Below are 18,667 nucleotides of genomic sequence, written 5' to 3'. Positions count from 1 at the left end.
TTATTGTTTTTAAGTATTATACCACAGTCTATAATCTATACGCGTTGATTCTAATAAACTGTGGAAATTCTAGAAAATGCTGGTCTTTGGTCCGAGTCATCAGTCCTTGCAGGTAGAGAAATCTTGACTTTAGATTAAGCATCAGTACTCTAGATGGAATGAGTTAAAGAATGCTTTACCATCCTAATTAAGAATGAACTTACTCTTTTGACCAGAAAAATAAAGAATGAACTTACTCAAAAATGACTGACCAGTTAATTCACTCCCTCAAACCTAAATATGAATAGCTAGAAGCTGTTTTGAGTTATTTTCAGTTTTTAGGAGCCAACTCTTTTTACAGTTTCAATTTAAGTCCAAGTTGAATTGTTGCAAAGTACTCCACCAAATGAGCTACTTGCACAAGACATTATGACGCCGCTATATATTGACTAGAAGTTTTGGAGGAGATGAACCTGAACCAAATACAAATAGGGTGGTTGGGACATTGTAAGGACCACATAATAAGCATCTTGTAGATTACTACACTTCAACTGACAACAAGTTCCTCAATTTGTTAACTTTCTTGGAGATGTAAGTATTGGAACCAAACATTTTTACTACATCCCCATAAAATTTCTACCATGAAGTAATTTAATAATTAAGGCATTGAGGCTCTACAGTTGGCTTATTCTATGTCTCCGATATAGTCTTTGTACAAATGGTTAAAAATTATACTCTATTTTATATGCAATATTGTATCTATTCTAATTGTAAGTGAAAAAATCTTTCTGGTTTTCTGCTTTTCTTGCCGGCCAATAGCTAGCATTTAATGTTTAGACTTGAGGTTGAGCCCGCAAGTCCAAGACATTGGGAGAGTTTGTAGGACTTCCTGCATTAAGATCACTGTCTTTTCTTGAGAACCTCCTGTTTGGATTCCCCCAGTTTTTCATTACAGCCAGCATTAACTTCCAGATTGTTTTGTGTTCAAACATTGATTTACCAATGCGAAAAATGTAAACCACAAGAGCAATTGTTGATGTCCCACCTGTGAATATGAATAGTACCCAAAAGCTGCTGGGGCTTAGTCTGGTTAGACTAGGAGTTCTACCATCTGCTTCTGCATCCAAGCACTTCTGAGATGCGAGCATTCTATTCTCTAATTCTCGAAGCTTACCGCTCTCTTTCACCTTTAGCATTGCTTCGGTTACACTAGGAAGCAATGGAGATCTCCTTGGAAATACCTGTTCCATAAGTCACACAAACCATGAAAAGTTCGGTCATAACCTATCTATTACTTACAAGTAATTAATGCTAAGCAGATCATATTTTTAGACCACAATAGCGCTACTAATTGATGTACTAAGTACACATCAACTGTAATCTCACATGGTCTGAATTGAAAATATGGTCCGTCTAGTATAACTATCCTACTTAATAGTTGAATTAAAGTGCAAAAGAACTTGGTGAGAGCATTACGAATCCATATCCTCCAACTTTGTAAGTTGGTCCAACTTTCATAAAGGCTTTGCAGTACATCCCAAGGAATATTTTGGCCAGAGGGACCTCAAGAAAAACAGCAGCAATTACTTTGCTTCTGAGGGCTTCTGCATATTCTTCGGGGGAGTTAAACTGCTTGATGTTATTGGGGTGGAACTGCAAGACTTCCTTTAGATACCTCGAAACAAAGGTTCCCCTACAATAACCGACCATGGCATTTGTCTGCAACAGTGCATCAACATCTACTACGGTGGGTACAAGTTGCTGGACAGTGAGCATGCTGGTGAGGTTAGCTGTGTAGGTCTGTGTGATGATTAGTGCCACAAATAGCCAGACCACCATTGTCATCCTTGACAAATTGCTATGTAGCTTACCTCCTTTGCTTACTCAAATCATTAGAGTGACATTAGGCACACAATCTAATCCAATTCAGGGCAATTTTTATATACAAAGGAAAAATAGTATAATTTCAGTTTTATATTGATTACCTTGTAATGAGAAAAGAGTGGTGAAGGATAGCCAAATCAAGATTCCTATTTGATAAAGCACAGAACCCTTGAGTTCAGGGCAGTGGTTTCGCTCTATCAACCACACAACAAAGCCATTGTAGACATTTATAGCTCCTATAAGTGCCCACATGGATTTTGTGAAAGGCTTCATGAATAGCCATGCTTTAGTGCGTATTTTGGATCTGACTGGAACTATCATTATCAATCCAGTTTCAGTGTAGGGTTGTGTGAATTCTGCATGCTGATCATATCGCCGGGGCACTATTGATACATCACCAACTACAGCATCAAAGTTCTGCTTCAATGCATGGACAATTTCAAGTCAATGTTTGATTAGTACTCTTGGTCCTTGAAAAAAGAAAATAATCACATATAATTTGGAACTAGTTAAGTTCAAGAGACTAGAAAAGTAAGTAAGTAAATCTCTTACGTTTAAATGGATTTGCTCCACCAAAGAATCATATGTGCCATTGAACGGAAAGAAATTGTGTGGCAAATAATATGGCAGCTCGTTGAGAGTCGCTTTGAAGAGATCTATCGAAAGTCCACTGAAAGATATGCTATTTCCCAAAGGATCTTTTTCTGCATAAACATACTGTTTGAATGTTGATCGGGTTGGCACACCAATTCTCAGTGGTTTTGCATTTGTTGGTTCAGTCCATCCTTTTGGAGTATACGAAGGCCCCCCTGGCCAAATCACTTGCCCCAAATCTTTCATAGAAGAGCTGTTAGTAGCACCTTCGCCAATAGTCTGCGAGAAGCCTAATCCATCTGACCAGTATCCGAGTTCTCTGTAACTTTTTCCAATCACATTGATGATTTCAAATGTATGTTGTGGGGATAATTTTTGGCCAGTGAAATGAATTCTTCCACTTAAGCCATGGAAATCAGTTTGCACAAGTTTTGCTAACAATTGCCTGCTCCCTTTGTTGCTTTCTGTCACTGCTAGAGCCACTGCCCTTGCAGCATCATAGGCCTGTGCTGCAAAGATACCAGGCCTATTGTTATCCTCTTCAGGGTGTTCTGAGCTAAACCTTTTCCGAAATCTACCATAAAAATCCTGGAATTGGGTCTCCATTTCAGGGAAGTAGCTCTTCACTCCGATAACCCCTTGCATTAAGGAGATGGTGGAGGCATCAAAGGAATGGACAATGCTTGTAATAGGATCAGTGGTGATCCATACATAACCCTTTTCCATCATCTTCATTTCCTTTGCCTTTTTGAACAGTTGCACTGCCAATGGCGAGGACAAATGAACGATGAAGACTCTATATTGGTATCTTTGAAGCTTCTCAAGCTGTTTGATTAATGAAGAAGAAGCAAAAGGTGGGAGAGCAACAAGCTGGCTAATTTCTGCACCATCTCGTCTCAAGGCATAGGAGAGATGAGCCAAAACTTCATTGGCCGAAGAATCTGTGTCTTGGAATATTACAGTGACCTGATGCCATCCCCAAGACTTAACTATAGCAGCTATGGCCTCCATTTGTTTTAACTGGTTACGAGAAGCTTGAACAAGAAAAGGCCACAGCTCAGTTGCCCACTTTGGAGTACCCTCAGCAAAAGAAACAATTGGGGTATGATTCTCACTGCCAACTTCAGCTACTAATGATGCCTCTGCCCATGTATGTGGTCCTAGAATGGCTTTAACTTGTTGCTTTTGTATAAGATCTCTAGCTGCAGATTGATACATGCAATGGTATTGTAAGTGTAAGCTGCATGCTTTTCATTATAAATCTTGCTTTGGAAAACAATACTTACAGGAACTACCATCCGTACTTCTAGCTTGTTGCTATGGTTTTATCAGTCAGTTAATTAATTACCTAATTAGTAGGATGGTTTAATAATTTGAACATGCAATATGGTATCAGAAAGCTATCATATATACATATATCAAAACTATGCTTAAGCCAAAGCTTAATTAGGAAGGGAGAGAAAAGCTACCTGCAAGAGCTGCCTGCATGGGGTCTCTCTCAGAGTTTTTTATGTGCAGAACCAATTTCAGCTGATTGCCCGTGGCATAAAAGTCCTCCAATGCCATTTCCATGGCCACTCTCTCTTCTTTCCCAATACGAGAACTGTTATCTATTATGGCGCCTATGCTGCACGGCTCATTCTTTATTGTATTATCACTTCCATCAACTTCTGTCATTTCCCCAAACACCAAAAGTATGGTCAGGAAATAAAAAAGAGGAGCAAACTGATACATCTTTGGAGAATGGCCAAAGCTGTCTCTCTTCCTATTTATATGCATAAGAATGCTGCCATATTTTTTACTCGGTCAAAACTAAAATGATTAATGTGTTCGTGTTCTTGGGTCCTAGTCAACACTTGGAATTAATTTAATATTTTGGTTTTCTTCCCTTTTGCTTTCATATCTAGCAGTATAGTACTTAAGAGACTGCATATATATTGTATACTGCGTATATTAATATAAGAGTATATATGCAAGGTACAAAATGTAGTGCACAAGCTTTCCCAAGGAATAATGTAAAACGTTTTATTTATATGACCTTGTAACATCAAGGTCATGTTGTCTAGTACTTTCCATGCAGTCAAAGGAAAAAAAAAAAAAAAATCAAAAGGGAAAGGAAAAAAGAGAGATAAATGAATATAATTCATACTTGTGGCCATTATTTGGTCATTGAAGTCCATATTTCGTAATTCAACATCAGGGTATAACAGAGATGAAATTGCATTTAAGCACTTGTGCCGATTAGTCTGCAAGGCAAGCACGAGAAGATTGGAATTGGTAAAGTGGGAATGACCCCTTGGTTTTCCTAGTAACACCCTTGTATACTTCATATATACCTGTCCAACTCAGGACTAAAAATGCCCTACTTTGAATTGTTCATATTCATGCATGGAATCCGTATAAAGTCAGATTCTACTCAAGGATGTGCAAAGCAAACCCTTTATTTATTTATAATTTATTTTTACTTTTACTGAAATTCATGTTTGTTGGACTGTTTGTATTCACTGCAGTTTTAAAATTATATGGAAAATCATGGTATTTTGACCGAGTCAGTTCTACAATTAGAGAATCTTAGAAATCTTGACCTCTGGTTCTAGATTGTTTGCTTATATATATAGGAAACTTTCTTTGTATATTCTTCGTAATATTATGTAACAGCTTGACTTATTTGAGGAAATGAGCATAAACAAGACAATTAATTTTCATGAAGGTGGTCTTGTTAGCCTCATTAATTTCCTTTTTTGATAGAATGACTAACCAGGTCCATCAGCTGCTTAAGCAACATATGGGATAAGGTAAAAAAGTGGTAAAAACTGCTCTAGCCAAGGCTTCTTGATAAGTAGTAAATAAACTTACTTACAAAGGCTTCTTAATTAGCAGAAAGTATAGGTGTTATTTCAAGTATTCTAATATGTAGTTAGTTCTTTGGTTGCATTGTCTACCTAGTTTTATTTCCATCTTGTTTCCCACTGTGACATTAGAAGGAAAAGAAATACAACAAAACCTGGTAGATAAATTACAAAGCCAAGTCCTCCAACTTAAAAATGCTGGCCCTGATCGATGGAGTACCATCAAGAACTAACTTGGCAAAGGGAGGTTCAATAACTGCAGCTGCTATCGCTTGGCCGGCTTCCAAATGAACCCTGCTCTTACAGTATCCAACCATTGCATTTTTATTTTGAGATGGTATTTATTATAAATCAATTCAATTAAGAAAAAAAAGTTACCATGTAAAGAGAAGAGAGTAGTGAGGCTAAATGAAAGGCAAGGTCCCCATTTGATTCAGGGGAGAGGTAGCCCTTGTAAGATCGAAATTCGATCTTGTTCCAGTGGGATGCCAAACATTCTAATATTCTATGATATATATGCACAATTAATGCAAGTGTCTATTATCAAAATTAAAGATAATGTATATATAGAAGGGTTGTCAACAAATAGAAATCTGTGGAAGAGAAAGTCTAGCATGAGAGAAAAGAGCTTGTCAAGTTAGCCAAGGTGACTGCCTGAGAACCCAAAAAGGGTTTTTCAGATTTTGATCATAAACCCTCTTTTAGGAAGCAGGCAAGTCATCCTTGGCTACCAAACGAGGCTCCTTTCTTCATGTTTGGCATCTCTTCCCTTTAACATATGGTCATTGATTGCTCCAATGAGATCGATGCCAATACAATATATGCTTTGAACCCTGTATTTATAACCAATGAGAAAACACTTACTAGATTCCCTCTCATCAATTTGCCTCATCCAGTATTTTTTTTTTTTGTTTTTCCATTAATTTTTGACCACCTCTGGGTGCATCGATCTTGACTGGCCATAATGGAATATATTCTCAGCAATTGAAGATAAAGAATTTCCATGCCCTGTAGGAGGAAAGTTTATGAACTGCATGCAATCTAGATCGAACTGTTCCAACATGCATGCATGCCACACACTATGCCCACTGATTTTTCAAATAAAAGGTAAAGCACAAAATCTAGCAACAACACTACACGATGGTGTTGATGCAAACAAGCCTTTGATGAGAGACATCAAGTTAGCATTGGCATACCCTAGCTTTTTCCTATCCTTCAGTTTACGGGAACTTGATTCCGATATCATGCATTTAATTCCATTAGAGATGCCCCCACTCAGATATAAAGTCAACGCCATTTCTACTAAAGGAAGATTTTGCTCTGATTCACTTTGTGTTTATATCTCATATCACGGATTATGAGTCTAGTTTTCATGTAACACGTGTATAAACCTATTATTTCTATCTATCTATCTCATCACATATATAATGTTATACCAAAAAAAAATTGCATACATTATATATGGGAAAAGATTTGTTTTAATCAAAATTTATCCCATGTTGAACCTCCACTAGTAAGTTACTGAGTCCTCAATCCTCATTTAACTATATATATGTTTGTTCCATCTGATGAAGGGCACTTGTCTTTCGATACTAACCACATTATATCAATATTGTTATTAACTTAATTATTTTAGATGAGTATAAGTGTTAAATTTTATTTCAAAAGATCTCGATACAGAGCAAAATTTGAGATAATATTATCTGCGCTCAGATACTTTAATTTATATGTATGGGTTCCCATGCTTTTGTTAACACCACGACTCTTTAAAAATATTGCATCAATATATTCTTGATAGAGATTGAGTCGGTTGACAATGAAGCATTATGTATGGGAGTAAGTCAGAAAGATATGCATTCCTCATATGTTGGGATTTTGAGCATTTGTTTGAAAGATTTGGATGCTCTTCTAAGCACTCTAATCTTTTAACTTTGCTAATTTTTTAATTATGGAGTGACACGTGTCTTTTATAACATCCTATGATTCACACTCATTTAGAACTATAATTACCAAATTAAAATCCTTTTAATTATTTTGATTTAGAAATTATAGTTCTAAATGAGTGTGAACCATAAAATGTTATAAAAGATACGTGTCACTCTATAATTAAAAGGTTAGCCAAATCCTTTTAATGGACTTCTTCACTCACAAAATTTATCTCATTTAATTGTACTTCAGCATCCATAATTTTTTTTTTTGGGGGCCTGGAGTATCCATAAAATTAATGATAAGGATCGACTGATTGAGGAAAGAATGTTTAGGGTTCACATGTCCCACACCATAAGTTAATTAACCTTTCTAACATGATAATTTTACCCCTAAGTAATGAACAGTATCGAAAAAGGAATAAAAGCTTCCAAAGAATTAAAAAGTACAAAAGTCCCCCCTCCAATAATCTGGACTTCAAATTCAATTTTACAACTGGCGATCGATTGGAATAGTTAGATCGAAATGGAATGAAAAGCACAAAAAGCCTATGTCGATCGATCTAGGCTTAAATCATCATAATATTATAATTGGCAATTAATTAGAATTACTGACTGATGGATTCCACGGGATCCACAGACCAAATCCGGGAAAAGTTTTCCCAAAATATATGTCTCTAAAATGAAAAAGTTGTGCATAATTAAATTGGGAACAGTTTTGACCTATATGTATATCAGGCTCCTTATACCTCAACTTATTTATGTTGAGGTATACCTTATTAGGGCCCACACGAGTTGTTTTACGTCATCCGAACCATTCATTTTTTACAGGAGTGGTCTCTCAACTATTTCACGAGTGACATTTTAGTCATTCAACTATTATTTTAATTTTTAGGGTTCTCAAATTTTTTCACAAGTGACACTTTAATCCATTCCGCCAAAACCATTAAATATTCTATCAATATATATAGTTTTTTTTTTTTTTTTTTTCAGTAGTGGTCTTTTAACTATTCTACAAGTGACACTTTGGTCTTTCAATTAATTTTTATTTTTATTTTTAGGGTCCTCAAACTTTTCCATTTGTCTCACTTTAGTCTATTCCTGCCACTTTTTTTAATATTTCGTTTAAATTGTTGACATAAAAATTGTGAGTCCCACAAATGAATGCTTACATTGATAAAAACATAATAAAAAAATTTAAAAAGTAATATTAAAATAGAATGATATAACAAAAGAAAAAAAATCAAAAACCAACTTATAAAACTTAGAGCGATATAATCGGGAGAGAGAAGGAAGGAGAATAGGTGGGTGGTTGGTAGGAGGAATAGGGTGGTTGTTTTTTAATATTACTTTTTAAAGTTTTAATATTTTCTATTATGCTTTTATTCATGTAAGTATTTCTTTGTGGAACCCACAATTGTCATGTTAGTAATTTACATAGAATACTAACAAAAGTGACGGGAATAGACCAATATTAGATAAATGAAAAGGTTTGGGGACTGAAGAAATTAAAAAAATTAATTAAAAGACCAAAGTGTAGATTGTAGAATAGTAAATGAACCACTACTAAAAAAAAATCTTACATATTGACGAAATATTTAACGATTTTAACAAAATTGATCAAAGTGTCACTCATTGAATAGTTGAAATAGTTGAAGGAAGAACCACTACTAGAATTAACCCTTATATTATTAATGTTTAAAAGCACTAATTATCAAAGCACATTGCAATATATAGCATTTCTAAAGTCGACAACATTAAACCAATCTTAAGAGTACGTAACGTTCACGCAGCTCCAGCTCGAAGGAGGACCAATTAAGTACGGACGACTTTGAGAGGTTTGTTTGAAGTCAACCAATGGATGGAATTAGGAGAATTATTGTTTGGTGTCAAGTAAATTAATGTTGCTATTTATTAATTTCCAGTTGCCGATGCAAATTGTTAAAGTGGACTAAATATTTCATTAATTCCATTTGTTATACCAGTTAGCTAGACTGATTCATATGATTTGTACAGAAAAATCACATGCACTATTAATCATCACTATCATTGAGTCTTACCTCAGGGAAAAAAAAGAAAATCAAGTGGTAATATAGAATTAAATTGTAATCAAATTAGTGTCAAATGGTTGAATTATCTTGTCTAACAGGGTTCAAACAGTATATTTTGTTACATTAATTTCGAAGGAAACCAACTCTTAACATCTTATAAGAGATAATTAGACTTAGGTTTTTTAGAAAAATAGTTTTTAGATGGAAAACATGGGTGTTTTAAAATTTATAAGAAATTTTTTTTAATTCATAATAATTTATAAGAAAATCATTTTAATTCATAATAAAGTCCTTTTAATTTATAAATTTTTTTTTAAAATTCATAATAAAGTCATTTCTCGATTTGAAGAGTATTTTTCTCTATTTGAAGGGTATTTCCCTATATTTAAAAAGTATTTCCCCTCCTAGGGTGTAGAGTGGACTTTGTAGAGGCTGCATATTAGAGTTAAAACCTAACATAAAACCGTCAAAGAAGAAAAATAAAAGAACTTAATTAAAAATTTTAAATCACTACCGGTCTTAGTTTAAGAAAGACTCATAAAATTGATTGTATTCTAAGTCTCTCTAAATTTAATTTATTATGAGCTAGTTACAAAAAATCACTAAATATTTTATATTAATTTATTTGACTTTCTTTTGTTCTCAAGCTTTTTGCATTTTCCAAGTTCCTTCAAAAAAATTAATGCACCACACTAAACATGATAATTTCATCTATTAATTATTTATTAATATAAATTGATACCACTAGCGCGCTAGTGCCAAATTAAATAAACTAACATGCAAATTGCATATATGCTAAACTAATCATCCTCTATTTTGAATGTTTAGTATGTTGACATTTATATATATACACACCAAGTTGAATATATCATCCAAATTTGAAATATTGCAAGTGCATGTTCATAGTCAATGCGTAAATTTTCAACAAACTTGCATAGCTAGCTAGCTCATATATAATAACTTGATCAATGAAATAGGCCTTAATCAAGTAGCTAGCAGATGATATATATCAATATATATCCTCTAAACTTTCTCCTCAGTACGCACCTCCTCTAGCTTGTTCAAGCACAATGAAAATTATTTGCCTTACTTTGCTTTTCTTTGCACTAATTATCGAAGTAATTAGTAGCCGGGATCTGCAAAACAGCTCTTCTAATTTGGTTTCGGATGGCAGTACTACTGATAATGTTCAAGCAACACTCGTCCAAACTCTCCATCTAGATGTGGTTCTTGGAGGAACAAATTCTACTGACTGCGAGCTACTTTATAACTTGTTGCCATGTTCTTACACCATTTTGGGCAAACTTTTTTTGATTTTGGCATATGGATTTCTGTATATAATTGGAGAATCATTTGTGGTTGCTGGGGGTGAGCTCATTTTTGAGGTGAATGGTACAATTGGTGCCAATTTGTTTCATGTCATCAGTGTCATTCCGGATGCCATTATACTTCTGGGTACGTACCTAGCTACAGTATGTTGCTTAAGTCTTCATCATTTGCATGCAATTATATCTCTGCCTTCCTAGCTTCTTCTCAAAGCCATAGTTTTGAACCCAATATGTGGATGCATATTTAAGTTACTTAGTACCTAGAAAACCAAGTACCAATGTATATTAATTACTTGCCAATTGATTTTAAGATGGATGTTTAAATTTCTTCAAAATTAAACCCTTCAAAGATTGATGTTCAATGTTGTTTCTTTTGTTAGACAACTGGTAAACTTTAAACCCCTAAAGTTAAACCGTTAAAAAATGTCAACAATGCATATTTAAGCACTATATTGTTGAACATCATCTCACAATGTAGTCTTATATGTAATCAAATCAAAACCGTTTATTTTTAAAATCATCTTTCAAGCATTATTTCTAAGTAATGATCATTTTTGTGTTTGAATAGTGCTATTCGTACTATTTTAACTGACCATCTCTCTAATATAAGTACCACCCACTTATGTAGTTCCCACACATTTAGGTCCCACTTCTATTAAAGAGATGGTCGGCTAGATTGTTAGTTAAGATGGTGCAAATAGTTTTATTCGGTTGAGATGAAATTATAAAACCATATTGTAAGATGGGTCCCATAATATAGTCTTACTTTTCTTAAAACAATATGTGTGGTTTGACTTTGCTAGCCAAACATATATGTAAGCAATTGGATGAATAACTTTACCTACCAAATTATGTTAAGAAATAGATGAATATATGATATATGCATAATGCACTTTGGTTACTGATTTACAGCTGATCTCTTTCTTTCTTAATTTCTTCTAGTATCTGGGTTTACTGTCAGTACAGAAACTGCTCAAAGTAAAGTTTCCATTGGAATAGGATTGCTGGTTGGGTCCACTGTTTTTTACATTACAGCAGTTTGGGGATTCTGTGTCTATGCTGGCAAGTGTGATCTTGAGGGTAAGGAGAGCAAAGATACCAAAGACACAAAAAGTACATTCAGCTTATTGGGTATGTGAATCTCTCTTATTTTAGCATCAATAATTAGTGAAGAAAAATGGAAAAAGAAACAGAGTACTCTGTTCCAAACTAGTATATATATGTATGTGTGTGTGTTGAAATAACACAACATGCATCTACATTGTTTAAGAGCCCAGCAGTACGAGGTGCTTATAAATTAATTAACCCAATTTATAATTAGTAAAGAGCAAATAAATGGTCCATCATAATAGGATTTGGAATTGCAGGTTCTGGTGTGAGTACAGAAATATGGACTACATATGCTGCAAGGATTATGGTCATATCTATCATCCCATTTGTTGTTACTCAAATACCTCAAATTCTCAGACTAAGTTCAGGAGGCCAAGACTCAGCAATTTTAATTGCACTTATTCTCTCTGTCATACTAACTATTTCTTACTTCTTCTATGAGGTACAATCTTATATATATCTTCTGGACACTATATCTGATTTTTCTGTCTACAATTTACTACTTGTTGAGTATATTCCACATGAAAGTGTGACATGTTGTCTTACAATATATAATGTTTTGAATCTTTCCACCTATTACTAATTAATTTTGTATTGGATACTCTAATTTCTACTGCGTTGATGCTTAACCATTTTCAATTGTTGGCCCAGTTCTACCGTCAGCCTTTGATGCAGAAAAGACGTATTGAATTTGTGGAGCACAAGCAAGTTATGTCAGGGATCTTAATATACTTAGATTCTTTTGCACCAGGAGAGCTTTTAACCACCAATGGTGAACCTAATAGAGAAGTTCTAGAAAAGTTAGTTATTGTATAGAATAGATCTTTTTTATTTAAGAGATTCCTCAATGAAAGTTCGCTATCTATATATTATTAAACTTCACGTGCGGTGATTGATTTTTCACTTTAATTTATCTCAGATTGTTTGAGGACATTGATGAAAATAAGGATGGATTTGTTTCACATGATGAAGTAACAGAACTGATTAACAGAATCCAATCTGAAGCGACAGGTTTGAACACGATCTGTCGTGCGGAAAGCATTATGCAAGATTTTGATATCTCTGGAGATAAACAAATTAATTTCGAGGAGTTTATCGAGGGTATATCAAAATGGCTTCATAAGGCAAAGCGATCGGGGAATGCTTTCCATGACCCTGGCCTCCGCAGCACAATGACAATGAAATACTACTCCTTTAACGGCTTGCAAAAGGTACATGTTATTGGCTAACTTGATGTACATTGTTGATTCATTCTCTAAAGGTTTAAGCTTTTCGGTCCAATTAATAGTTTTTTAATATGGTAAAGAACTCTGATTTCATGAGGATAATAGTAATGTTCGTCGCAATAACTTGATTATAATAATACAGGGAATACAGCAAGAGCACTACATGTTGGTGTCCGACAGAAATAACAGGGAGGAGGGTGTAAAGTTCCCCAAGTGGACCTCCTTCAAAGCAGCAATGATGTTGTTGCTGGGAACTTCCATTGCTGCTTTTGTTGCTGAACCCTTGGTGGATGCTGTTGCTGAATTCTCGGAAGCCACTACCATTCCAACCTTCTTTGTGTCTTTTATTGCCCTGCCTTTAGCTACTAGCTTCAGCGAAACACTGTCAGCAATAAAAATGGCACGCCAGAAGACACAGAGAACAGTCTCGTCTACATTGTCTGAGGTTTGTCTTCTTGAGTCATCTCATTTTATTATCATCATAATCATTTAAAGTAGGTTCACTCATTGGGACGAGATGAATAAGCACACTTGCTCATGATCCTCTTCTCCTTAAAAAATTACTTGTCTTTTTGAGACATTTCTACAAACACATTACCTCTAAATTTAAAAATCAAACCAAGATTCCAGGGCTCAAACACATACAATCTAGGGGAAGAAATTTGAGTTCATGGGATCAATTGAAGCCTTTTGCTCCTTGGTGGATCCGCCACTGGATCTCTCTTAAAGTGCTTTTATTAGTAGTAGTGTTTTTGTTAAAGCATGTCAAAAATTTCATGAAAAGCCCAAGTGTACATTTCTTGCATATTCACTTGGAAGCACTTAATGAGAGATCACTTCTCACTTCTCACTAGATAGGCGCTTCTTTAATCTTTAGGAAGTACTACTAGTGTTTCTGTAACCTCAAAAAAACACATTTTTATCTATTTGTACCAAATGAATCCTTAATATATTCGTTTATCTCGCATTCACACTCAGGTCATCCACTTAGTCCGGACAGGATCCAATATAGGAATTCTTTATGCCAATTCTATATGAGAAGCTTTTGATGCGTAAAGAGTTTTCGTATAGGGATCTCAGATTTCTGGATAGAATCCCGTCCGGACAAGCTTCTTATATAGGATTGGTGTAATTAAATGATTCTAGTATAGTCCGATCCAGGTGTAGATGCAAGCTAGAATTACCCTAATGGTCTAATCATTTGGAACTCAATGAATACTAATAATTAAGAAAAGTCTTATATGGTTGAATTTCTTGGTGTATGCAGCTGTCTGTGATGGTGACATTGAACAATCTACTGTGCTTATCAGTTTTCTTGGCCATTGTTTACATAAAGGGATTGACATGGGACTTCTCATTTGAGGTGCTGACTCTTGCGATTGTATGCATTGTGATGGGTGGTCTCACCAGCTTCCGCACCATTTTGCCTCTTTGGACATCCTTGGTAGCCATCCTCCTTTATCCCTCCTCCCTCGCATTGGTTTATGTCCTGCATTCTGTTGCAGGCTGGTCATAACCTAATATAGCCTCATGCATGAGACATGTCAGACTTGTCTGATGTAAATGCAGACCTGAGAATCTAATGGAAAGAGGATTTACAAGTTGCCCTTAGCATCTCTATGAGGAATTGAAATTCTATACCCCTAAAACATATTAATTCTACTCTAATAAATCTCAAAAACTCAGAATAAACCCAAAATTATAAATCCTACTGAGCCATATTCATAAAAGAATTAATTACTTAAAAGTAATTTATAAAAAAAACCAAAAGGCAGCTGATCCATTGGCATTGGTTCTGTCAGCGTGTGCTAGGAGCCTAGGACCGAAAAATAAAGGAAACCGGAGGCCTAACCAACCAATAAAAAACCCAATGAACCTAAAAAAAAAAATAAAGCTGGTATTACATAAGTGGTCATTCAATTTCGAAACAGCTTTTGACAGTGTATATATATATTGTTTGTTTAATTTGCATACTAGAGATCGATGGTAGTTCAGTCATTGTCAACATACATTAATTGCAAAATTGAATTCGTTTCATGCACCATCCAGGAGGACCAAGTACGGACGACTTTGAGAGGGGGTTGTTTCAAGTCAATCGATGGATGGAATTACATTGGATTATTAATTGTTTGGTGTAAATCTTCCTAAATTATTATTTCCAGTTAATGCAGATTGTTAACTAGAATTACTTCTCATATTCATATATGTACACAAAACAATATGCATAGATCACTATTGAGTATTTCCTTTAAAAGAAAAAAAAAAGTCCATATAGAAATTGAAAATTAGTGTTGGACTCAATGCTCAATTGTCAAATTTTTGTTTGTCTCATTTGAACGGAGTTGAACGGCAAGAAAGTTTAACCTTAATTTGATCGACTAGAGTGTTTATAAAAACACTATGACACTCAAGTTGGCTATCCAAAAGTAGCTAGGAATGGTCCAAAAAAAAAATCTTCTCCTGATTTTTTTCTTTTTGCATGGCGTTCATTAATTAATTTTTTCCCAAAGAGTACCAACACGCAAAGATCTCGAATTCTTGATCATGATGTTTAAGTTTTAACACATCTTTAGTACTGATCAACTAGCTAAAATTTATACCATGGTAGGTAGACCATTAATAAATACCACTAGCTAATTCCAAATTAATTAACTAACGACTACACAAATTGCATGCTAAAATTATCCTCATGATCGATCGACTTTGAATTTTTTAGTATGTTGACATATGTACACAAACACACATAGATACTTATATATATCAACTTGGATTTATATGATATTTGAAATGCAATTACATATTCCTGGTCAACCTATGTATAAGCAAAAAATATATGTTGAAGCTAGAAACTTGCATTATATTAGCTAGCTCATAATGCATACACATTATGATAATTATATATATAATAGACCTTAATCAAGTAGCAGATCGATCATCTCTATCCTCTAAGCTAGCCTATCCTCTACTCTACCATGAAAACTGCATGCATTGCTTTACTTCTCTTTGCTGTAATATTTATTGAAGTCAGAGGCCGCTCTCTACAATACAACAGCTCTTCTTCTAATTTGGTTTCAGATGGCAGCACTGACAATTATGTTAGAGCTGCAGTCACCCAAACCTCCCTTAATCTTGTTCTTGGAGGAATAGACTCTTCTTCTGAGGAGGAGGAGTGCAAGCTACTTTATAGCTTGTTGCCATGTTCTTATACCATTTTGGGCAAACTTTTTTTGATTGTGGTGTATGGATTTCTGTATATAATTGGAGAATCATATGTTGCTGCTGGGGGGGACCTGATTTTTGAGGTGAATGGTAAAATTGGAGCCAATTTGTTTCACGTCCTCAGGGCCATTCCGGATGCCATTATACTTCTAGGTGCGTAAGTACAATGTTAACCAAATTGGAAATTGTAAAGCCAAATAGTTGGTTATTGTCATAGTAAGAAATCACCCAAACTCCAAGGATCAAATTATATGATTTGTCTATCACCAAAAAAAAAATTATATGATTTGTCTTTAATTGCAAATGTTAACTAACTTTTATTCTCCTTAAAATGTGGAATCCTCTTTTTGAGAATCTTCCTATATTACATTTATATATATAGGTGACTTTGGCTAGCTAAATAATACAATCATATATATTATATTCCCCAATTGGAACAATAACCTTAGTGTTTGTGGATAAATCCACATGGATTCAATGGCCAAACACAGACCAACACGTGGCACACCAGGTCCAATTTTTGCTCAGACTCTTTGATGGTCAACTTGGTCAGACCCAGCCATCTGTGTCATCATCTTAGCTTAGCAAATGCCAACAACATGTACATCTGAGATCGGCTCTTACCTCCGGGTTATCCATGTCCGATCCGAACCGACATTGGGATCCACCAGGAATTTGAGAGATTATCTTTTTCGGACACCATCAGTTCGGCTCAAATCTGGAGATCATCTTTCTCCAGTCCCATCTCAACCATTGGTTCGGCTCGGCTCGGACCAATGACCGATCACGATCAGACGTGTTTCGACAATCTTGTCACCACCTGATCATCTCAACCATTGGTTCGGCTCGGCCCGGCACAATGACCGATCACGATCAGACGTGCTTCGACAATCTTGTCACCACATGATCATCTCAACCATTGGTTCGGCTCGGCCCGGCACAATGACCGATCACGATCAGACGTGCTTCGACAATCTTGCCACCACCGGATCACCTCGACCATTGGTTCGGCTCGGCCCGGCCCAATGACCGATCACGATCAGACGTGTTTCGACAATCTTGTCACCACCTGATCATCTCAACCATTGGTTCGGCTCGGCCCGTCCCAATGACCGATCACGATCAGACTTGGATCTCCACGTCACCACATCAACTCAGTCCATTCCATTCCCAGTTCGGATCGGCTCGGCTTTGGTGATCATCATCTCAAATCCTAGTTGCGGCCGGATTTCACTTAAGGGGATCACTGCACTACCTACCTGATCGGCTTGGCCGACTTGTCTAAATCCGATCCGATCCGATCCGATCATACATGGGTTTCACGTCTACACGTGAGGACATGTGTTCGGATCGGCTCGGCCTCCCACCGCCATCCTAAAGAAGATCACGTTGGGACGAACCGCCATACTCAAGTGCACCTGACGTGACTCTCTGACAGATAAGACATTCCAGCTCACAGCCATGACTATTGGGGCATTCCACTTGATCTTCCATCCTTGCATTCAATGCAGCATTGAATGCAAAGGAGGTGAGTAGCTGTGCATGCTACTAGTTATGACCGAACGCGTGGATCTCTCTCAGCCACTCAATCACATGCAGGTAACTTACTCTCCACACCTTCCCTTGTCTATATAAACCAACTTATATGCACAAAGCCAGGATCCCCACCCATCCAGCCATCACAAAGCAAACACTTGCACAAACTTTGGCTTACCAAAAACACACTTGGACTTGCTGAGAATAAACCCAGAACATTTGCCTTGTTCTTCCCATTCTCCCAAGTTCATCACATGTTCTTCCTCACTTCCATTCAAACACCATCAAACACACATCACTGACTTCATCATCGGAGCGTGTTTGGCTGGTACCACACCGGTCCATCTCCTTTGATCTTGTGTTTGTCTACAGGAAGATCACATCATCATCATCCAGCAGGACTTTGGATCAGCCAGGTCACTACCCCTAAGTTGTTGTAACTTTCTTACGGAAATTTGCATCAACAGATTGGCGCCGTCTGTGGGAAGATCGACTTCAGCCGTTGTGTTCATCACCACAAGTGCTAAGCTCTTCCTTCACAAGAGTCATCATGACTACCATCTTTCGCGACAGTAGCTCTTCCTCAGGAGGATCCCAGAATGATGAACAACATCAGCCTGAGACACCTGAAAAGACGAGAAGAGCCAATCGCTCTGGAAGAGCTGGGATCAGCAATGACCCAGCCGATCTCAGAGCTACCAATAGGCTCTTGAGAAGGGTAAATCAAGAACAACTTGCTGCTGAGAACGAACTTCTTAGGCAGAACAATGAGCTTTTTACCAAACAGGCAGAACAGACCGCCGAACTGCAACGCCTCCGAGCTCAGCAAGGGATGAGTGTTCGGATCGGCAATAACACGAGAATGACCCGAGCCGATCCCGAGGTTCTTTCTCCAGCTCGTCCCCCACAAGTCACTCAGGCTGACATCGACAATCACCCTTGCCGACGGAACATCGATTGCTCATT

General features: G+C 36.3%; 1 protein-coding gene and 2 pseudogenes across 1 annotated transcript; 2 read left to right on the top strand and 1 right to left on the bottom strand.

Moving 5' to 3' along the window:
- Positions 1 to 812: 812 nt before the first annotated feature.
- Positions 813 to 4,077, bottom strand: LOC147297954 (glutamate receptor 2.8-like). The gene is made up of 5 exons (XM_086242016.1): positions 3,927 to 4,077; positions 2,416 to 3,659; positions 1,965 to 2,280; positions 1,456 to 1,853; positions 813 to 1,220 (listed from the first exon to the last, which is right to left on the bottom strand). The coding sequence occupies exons 1-5, from the start codon at positions 4,027 to 4,029 to the stop codon at positions 813 to 815; spliced, it is 2,469 nt and encodes an 822-aa protein (XP_086098142.1). The 5' UTR covers positions 4,030 to 4,077.
- A 7,589-nt stretch (positions 4,078 to 11,666) lies between these two features.
- LOC147297953 (sodium/calcium exchanger NCL-like) lies at positions 11,667 to 12,695 on the top strand (annotated as a pseudogene).
- A 68-nt stretch (positions 12,696 to 12,763) lies between these two features.
- Positions 12,764 to 14,462, top strand: LOC147297952 (sodium/calcium exchanger NCL pseudogene; annotated as a pseudogene).
- Positions 14,463 to 18,667: the final 4,205 nt, after the last annotated feature.

Source organism: Dryas octopetala, chromosome 1 (assembly GCF_963921425.1).
Source record: "Dryas octopetala chromosome 1, drDryOcto1.1, whole genome shotgun sequence".
NCBI classification, from domain to species: Eukaryota; Viridiplantae; Streptophyta; class Magnoliopsida; order Rosales; family Rosaceae; genus Dryas; species Dryas octopetala.
The sequence above is the reverse complement of the archived record's forward strand: the minus strand, read 5'-3'. Positions and strand labels throughout refer to the sequence as shown.

Excerpts from the sequence above, each read along its gene's own strand:
- LOC147297954 (XM_086242016.1), bottom strand. The coding sequence starts at position 4,029 with ATGGAAATGGCATTGGAGGACTTTTATGCCACGGGCAATCAGCTGAAA. Across the intron at positions 2,281-2,415 it reads TGGAGCAAATCCATTTAAAC|AACTTTGATGCTGTAGTTGG; the intron begins GTAAGAGATTTA and ends GCATTGAAGCAG. Across the intron at positions 1,854-1,964 it reads CACTCTTTTCTCATTACAAG|GAGGTAAGCTACATAGCAAT; the intron begins GTAATCAATATA and ends GAGTAAGCAAAG.